Here is a 6,088-nt window from a genome sequence, read left to right as displayed (position 1 = left end):
GTAAAGTTCCAAGGAATGGAACTAACTAAAAATGTACTATACTATACTTTGTTGCCTCCCTTTTTTAGTGCAATAAAGAATGGATGTCATCAAGTTACTTTTAATTTGATTACGTGATTCAGTGTTGCACCTTTTGATTATTCCTTTCAACTATATTGTTGATGCTATGTTTGCTTACTACTTTTGCATAATTTAATGCATTTGTATAATGGAATTTCCATAAGAATATCATCTACACTCAATTTCCTTGTGTTTTACAAGAAATTTATGTTATATTGAAACATAAAATATAAAATTACAAAGATGGATTTTCTCCATTGCTCGTCTCCAAGAAGTCGTAATCTTTTAAATATCCTCTCCTACATTGATGTCCTTTGTAGCTATGGTTACGATAATTCCATATTCATCTATGGTTACATTGTGGTCATCCCCAAACCATCGGGGACATATTCCCAACATGCATTCGTTGTCTTTGTAATATTTGAGTTGTTTATGTAGCTTGCTACATTACCACTTTCCACACTATCTACAATCATCATCAGATTTGCTTGTGGCTCCACATTGTGATTCTCACATAATGTATAGACCTTCATTATCTCATTCTCTGTGCACATAGTGCTCTCCGTTCATCATATCTATACCTTGTGCCACTATGGTCTAAGCATTACAACCCTCTACACCATGGAGGAGGGGGAAGACCTTGCCCACGTTAAAGTGGATATTTACGAGATTCTCAAACACCTCACACCTTGTAGCAAGCTGTAAAGAGACCTTTTTTATCACCTACCATCATGAATTGCCTTGGCATTCTAACAATCACAATTGTTCATAAAGGATGGACTAAGCATTTGCATCTTTCATTTGCATTAGAATCGATGAGATTTGTGAGCTTACTGCACTGAGGAGCATTTAGAGCTCACTTTGCACCTGTTAGAGAGTGGTCATGTTATTGGTTCTTGAGGGTTGGTCACTTTGAAATTCATCTTCAATCACAACATGCAAAGAGTTGTAAACGGGAGGAAAATAGTGATGTTGTTCCAACACTGTCACAGTCCCGACTTGTTCCAAGAGCAACGGAGATGTATATTGCATTTTGCAGTATCAAGGAGTTGGGTACTTATGGCACAATCATCATCAGGCAGAATTTCATCCTCCTCTGAATACACTTCACGTATCATTCCATGCTCTAGCATAAATATATAAAGGACAGTGACTAAACGCAGTAGCATCACAAATAGTCCCCACAAGCACAGTTTCCTTCCTTAAAGACATGAAAGCGGTTTGCATCTCTGACAAGAATAGTTCGTTGCTCTATCTTCGATATCAGTGCAGTAGCCGCATGACAGTCATTACAAACCTGGAGATTTTTGACAACACGTATGGGTGTCCCCTGGGGTGTATTGATTAGAGCACATGCAATAGCCAGCTTCTCACTGTGCCCACATAACCCATCTTTGTTATCATCAATGGATATGCCCCGTGAAACCCAACACAAATCTGGGATATGCCCTTCCTCCCTCATTTTGAGGGAAAGATCCTCTAGCTTTGCATATATGTTTTCACTTTGGGAATGTTTTGTATCCCCCTCAAAAAATGAATGCACGATTCCGCCAATGTCAGTCCACCAACTCTGTTCTGCCTTCTTCCATGCTTGTTTTTCCACTCTCATTGCCTCAACTTCCTCCTCTTCATCCAGCATGTGAGCATCTGCATAGATGTTAGACATCAAGACATAAGCTGTGGCATCTTTTTCATCCAATTGCACTGCATGTTCAAAGGCCAGTCTTCCAAGCTCCACATTACCCCACTTTCGACAAGCACCCAACAATGTATGCCAAACTAATAGGTTAGGATGGAAAGGCATCTTCTTCACCATCGTGACTGCCTCATGTAATTGGCCTGCACGGCCAAGAAGATCAACCATGCCAACGTAGTGCTCGATCGTTGGAGAAATGCCATAGTCATTGCTCATGGCCTCAAAGTACATCTGGCCCTTGTGCACTAATCCTGTGTGACTACATACACTTAGAAGAATAGAGAATGTGACCATGTCTGGTTTTATTCCTTCTTGTCTCATTCTCTCGAGCATAAGGAAAACAGTTTCATTTTCTCCTAACTGGGCGTATCCTGCAATTAGTGCATTCCATGAGACCTCGTTTCGAACTGGCAGCTTGTCAAACGCTTCCTGTGCTTTTGCAAGTGAGCCACATTTAGCATACATATCCACCAATGTGCTGCCAACAAAAAGATCTTTTTCCAAACCCTTTCTCGAAATCTCAACATGTATTTCTTGGCCCTTGTCTATGGCTCCTATGCAGCCACAACCTTTCAAGCTGAAAACATATGTGACAGCATCTGGAGGGAGACCATCAAGCTGCATCTGTTCAACACAGTTCAGCGCTTCCTCACCAAGACCATGCTCGGCATATCCTGCAATTAAAGCATTCCAGGAGACATCGTTCCGAACTGTCAGCTTGTCAAATGCTTCTTGTGCTTTCGCAAGCCAGCCACATTTGGCATACATATCCACCAAGGTGCTGCCAACAAAAAGATCACCTTCCAGTCCCTTCTTGGCTATCTCAGCATGTATTTTTTGGCCTTTGTCTATAGCTCCTATGCTCCCACAAGCTTTCAAGCTGCAAACAAATGTGACAGCAGTTGGAGAGAGCCCCTCCATTTGCATCTGATCGAAACAGCTAAGTGCTTCCTCACCAAACCCATGCTCGGCATATCCTGCAATTAGTGCATTCCACAAGACCTCATTTCGAATTGGCACATTGTCAAATGCTTCCCGTGCTTCTGCAAGCGATCCACATTTGGCATACATATCCACCACCGTGTTGCCAACAAAAGGGTCTCTTTCTAGCCCCTTTCTTGCAATCTCAGCATGTATTCCTCGGCCCTTCTCTATGGCTCCTATGCTGCCACAAGCTATCAAGCTACAAACAAATGTGACAGCATCTGGAGAGACACCCTTTAGTTGCATCTGTTCAAAACAATTGAGCGCTTCGTCACCAAATCCCTGCTCGGCATATCCTGCTATTAATGCAGTCCACGAGGCCACATTTCGAACTGGCAGCTTGCCAAATGCTTGTCGTGCTCTTGCAAGAGAGCCACACTTGGCATACATATCCACCAAGGAGTTGCCAACAAGAAGATCTCTTTCCAGCCCCTTTCTCACAATCTCAGCATGTATTTCTCGGCCCTTGTTTATGGCTTGTATGCTGCCGCAGGCTTTCAAGATGCTGAAAAATGTGACAGCATCTGGAGAGAAACCCTCGAGTTGCATCTGTTCAAAACTTTTCAGTGCTTCCTTACCAAGCCCATGCTCAGCATATCCTGCAATTAGGGCATTCCAAGAAACTATGTCTCGAACTGGCAGCTTGTCAAACGCTTCCTGTGCTTTCGTAAGCAAGCCACATTTGGCATACATATCCACCAAGGTGCTGCCAACAAAAAGATCTCTTTCCAACCTGTTTCTTGCAATGTCGGCATGCATTTCTTGGCCTCTCTCTGCATCTTTAAGCCTAGCACAAGCCTTCAGAAGGGCCACAAAGGTATACTTGCTAGGATGTACAGAATCCTCTTGCATCTTTTGGTAGAGGTCGAGGGCATGGTGTGATTCCCCACATTCAGTATAACCCATGATGAGATGAGTCCAAGAATGCACATTCCGATCAACCAGCTTGTTGAAAACCAGCTGAGCATCGCACATGCTTCCAGCTTTGACAAACATTGGGACGAGGTAATTCCCAAGAGATGTATGATCTTCCAGCCCCCTTTTGCACATGTAGGCATACAAGCGCTTGGTATTCACTAGATTTTTCTTTGTTCTGCACTTCTGCATGATGCATGTGAAGTCCTGAATTGAAGGTAGCTGGGGCATGCATTCTATAGACGTGAGTGCCTCCTCTAAGCTAAGTGTTTCCCAGTTACTCTCCTCTTGCAGTTCTTGAGCTTTAGATGCATTCGCCTGTACTCGAGACCTGAAGCCAGCGTTGCCAGACTCCATCAAGCAACGGTCTTGGGCCTTATCAGTGGATGCTTTGGCCTTTTTCTCAAGCATGTCCTTAACCCAACTCGGATTATACCAGCAGTCTATCCAGAGCGACTCCTCTGTAATCTTATGCTTCAAATCAGGAGATCTTCGATTTTTCTATGTTAAGATCCACAACAGTCTCGTCAGACTATACAATCAAAAGCTTCACCTATGCAAATCATTTCAGGTCAGGCTCGTCTCACACTTACTTTGCTCTCACGGTTGTCCCACCACTGAGAGGGATCCGTGAAGTACCCCTTCCATAAGCGCTCGGTGCCTAAGCATGAAAATCAATCGCCAGGCGTGGGTGAAGCTCCTTATCCAGCTTTCTACTAAATTACCCATGTAAAATACTTAGCCGGGTTTACGGATGGCAGTACCTGGACGCGAACGTTCCTCCACAACCGTTCCACTGTCCTCGAGGGCAGCCATCGGAGAGTTCAAGGTTGATAGCCTGCGCAGACGAGCTGCCAACAAAATGGACTGCGGATCTCCAAAACGGAAAAGCTTCGTGCCACGAACCGGGGCGACGATTGGGCTCCATTCTTTTATTGAGTGACAAGGATCCCTGCCTCTTTCTGTATAAATCTGGATCATCTCGGGAAGAACTGAGGGAACCCAATGAGTGGGAAGGTAATAGAAGTCTTATAAGTACTATAGCCATTCATTTTGCTTCTTAAAGATCTTCATCTCTTGCATTTCTGCATCTTCTCCTCATTGTCATCATCATCACGTTCCTTCTTTTCATCATCATTGTGGGTCACAGAACGGCCACATTGATCATGAGGTTATGCTAGAGAGCATACAATGGGCTTCTTCATGGATATCATCTGGATTTCATGTTAGTAAAGAGGGGAGTTTTTTAACGATGGGTGGGCATCTTGTTGCACACACAGTGCCCCCCACGCCAAACCTTCCATTCCTACCCGGACGCCACGTCCTTCCCTCTCCAAGCCCTTATATTGGCAGCCAAAGATCTGGGGTGCCCATGGGTGGTCACTCAATTTCGTAATACCCACATGGGCAACCATGGCGCCCACACATCGAGATATACTTGGGCACCCTTTCGCATGTGTAAACAACCTCATAACTCAATTCCCATAATACATGCAACTGAAACAAGTGTGCGTAAGCATTGCCTCTATGCTTAAAGGATATTATATGGTCCATGGAGTTAATAGAAACTACACTATAAGGAATACATTTATCAGTAATAATCTTAGAAATACCCTATACATTTATTATTGGAAACGTTCTTAAGAATCTATATTTATATATTTATTCTTGGAAATGTTCTTAAGAATCTATATTTATATGTATGTGATTCTATTCTTCCAATCAGTGTCTTCTACATGTAAATGTTTTGGATAACCTCTAATGCATCAAACATCAATATACTTTGGATGCAAAAATTTTGGATAACCTTTAATGTATCAAACATCAATTACCATATGAGCTACCTCTAGGAGATACTCAAAGATACAAAGATTCAAAATAATTTAAAAATGGAAAATTTATTTCAATTAACTTATTTTTTAATCAATGTTCAAATGAGTACTCTCTCTCTTTTAAGAGGACTTTCATACAATCATATCATAGCACCCCTCTCTCTCTCTTACACACACACACACACACACACACCCCCCTTAATCCTTGCTTTAGCAGATACAACAAATGTAGTATAGTCAATTTTGAGCTTAGTACTTAGCTTTCAGTGTAATAATACATCACAGTTTGCTTGTTCCTCATAGTTTCGTCTTAATGCAATGCAATCATAGTTTTCAACTTAATAATATAGTCATAGTATTCAAACATAGTTTTTAGCTTGATAATACATGGTAGTTTGCTAGCCTCTCAACTTATCAAGACCTTTTAAGTGGAGTTTAGGAATTATAACTGGCTTAGCAATTATGATTGTATATAGATCTTGTAGGGTCTCAAAAGGAACTTAATACAATCACATCATGTCAGCTCCCCCCCCCTCCCTCCCTCTCTCTCTCTCTCTCTCTCTCTCTCTCTCTCTCTCTCTCTCTCTCTCACACACACACA

The 6,088-nt window shown here is 42.3% G+C and overlaps 1 protein-coding gene across 2 annotated transcripts; it reads right to left on the bottom strand.

Moving 5' to 3' along the window:
- Positions 1-358: 358 nt before the first annotated feature.
- LOC147881808 (pentatricopeptide repeat-containing protein At3g03580-like) lies at positions 359-4,758 on the bottom strand. Of its 2 annotated transcripts, none has more exons than XM_087401267.1 (3): positions 4,420-4,758; positions 4,249-4,316; positions 359-4,156 (listed from the first exon to the last, which is right to left on the bottom strand). In XM_087401267.1, exons 1-3 carry the CDS (start codon positions 4,634-4,636, stop codon positions 1,229-1,231), a joined length of 3,213 nt encoding a protein of 1,070 aa, XP_087257393.1. In that variant the 5' UTR covers positions 4,637-4,758; the 3' UTR covers positions 359-1,228. The 2 variants fall into 2 exon arrangements, with proteins under 2 accessions (XP_087257393.1, XP_087257394.1); XM_087401268.1 differs by having other exon boundaries at positions 359-4,145; positions 4,420-4,478.
- Positions 4,759-6,088: the final 1,330 nt, after the last annotated feature.

The sequence above is a fragment of the Dipteris shenzhenensis genome, chromosome 30 (assembly GCF_047967505.1).
Source record: "Dipteris shenzhenensis isolate YYH24624 ecotype China chromosome 30, Dip_SZ_1.0, whole genome shotgun sequence".
Classification (NCBI taxonomy): Eukaryota; Viridiplantae; Streptophyta; class Polypodiopsida; order Gleicheniales; family Dipteridaceae; genus Dipteris; species Dipteris shenzhenensis.
The sequence above is the reverse complement of the archived record's forward strand: the minus strand, read 5'-3'. Positions and strand labels throughout refer to the sequence as shown.

Bases quoted from the DNA above. Each gene is read 5' to 3' on its own strand.
- LOC147881808 (XM_087401267.1), bottom strand. From the start codon at position 4,636: ATGATCCAGATTTATACAGAAAGAGGCAGGGATCCTTGTCACTCAATA. The intron at 4,317-4,419 runs GTACTGCCATCC...TTTCATGCTTAG, and splicing joins GGAGGAACGTTCGCGTCCAG to GCACCGAGCGCTTATGGAAG. The intron at 4,157-4,248 runs GTAAGTGTGAGA...ATCTTAACATAG, and splicing joins GGGACAACCGTGAGAGCAAA to AAAAATCGAAGATCTCCTGA.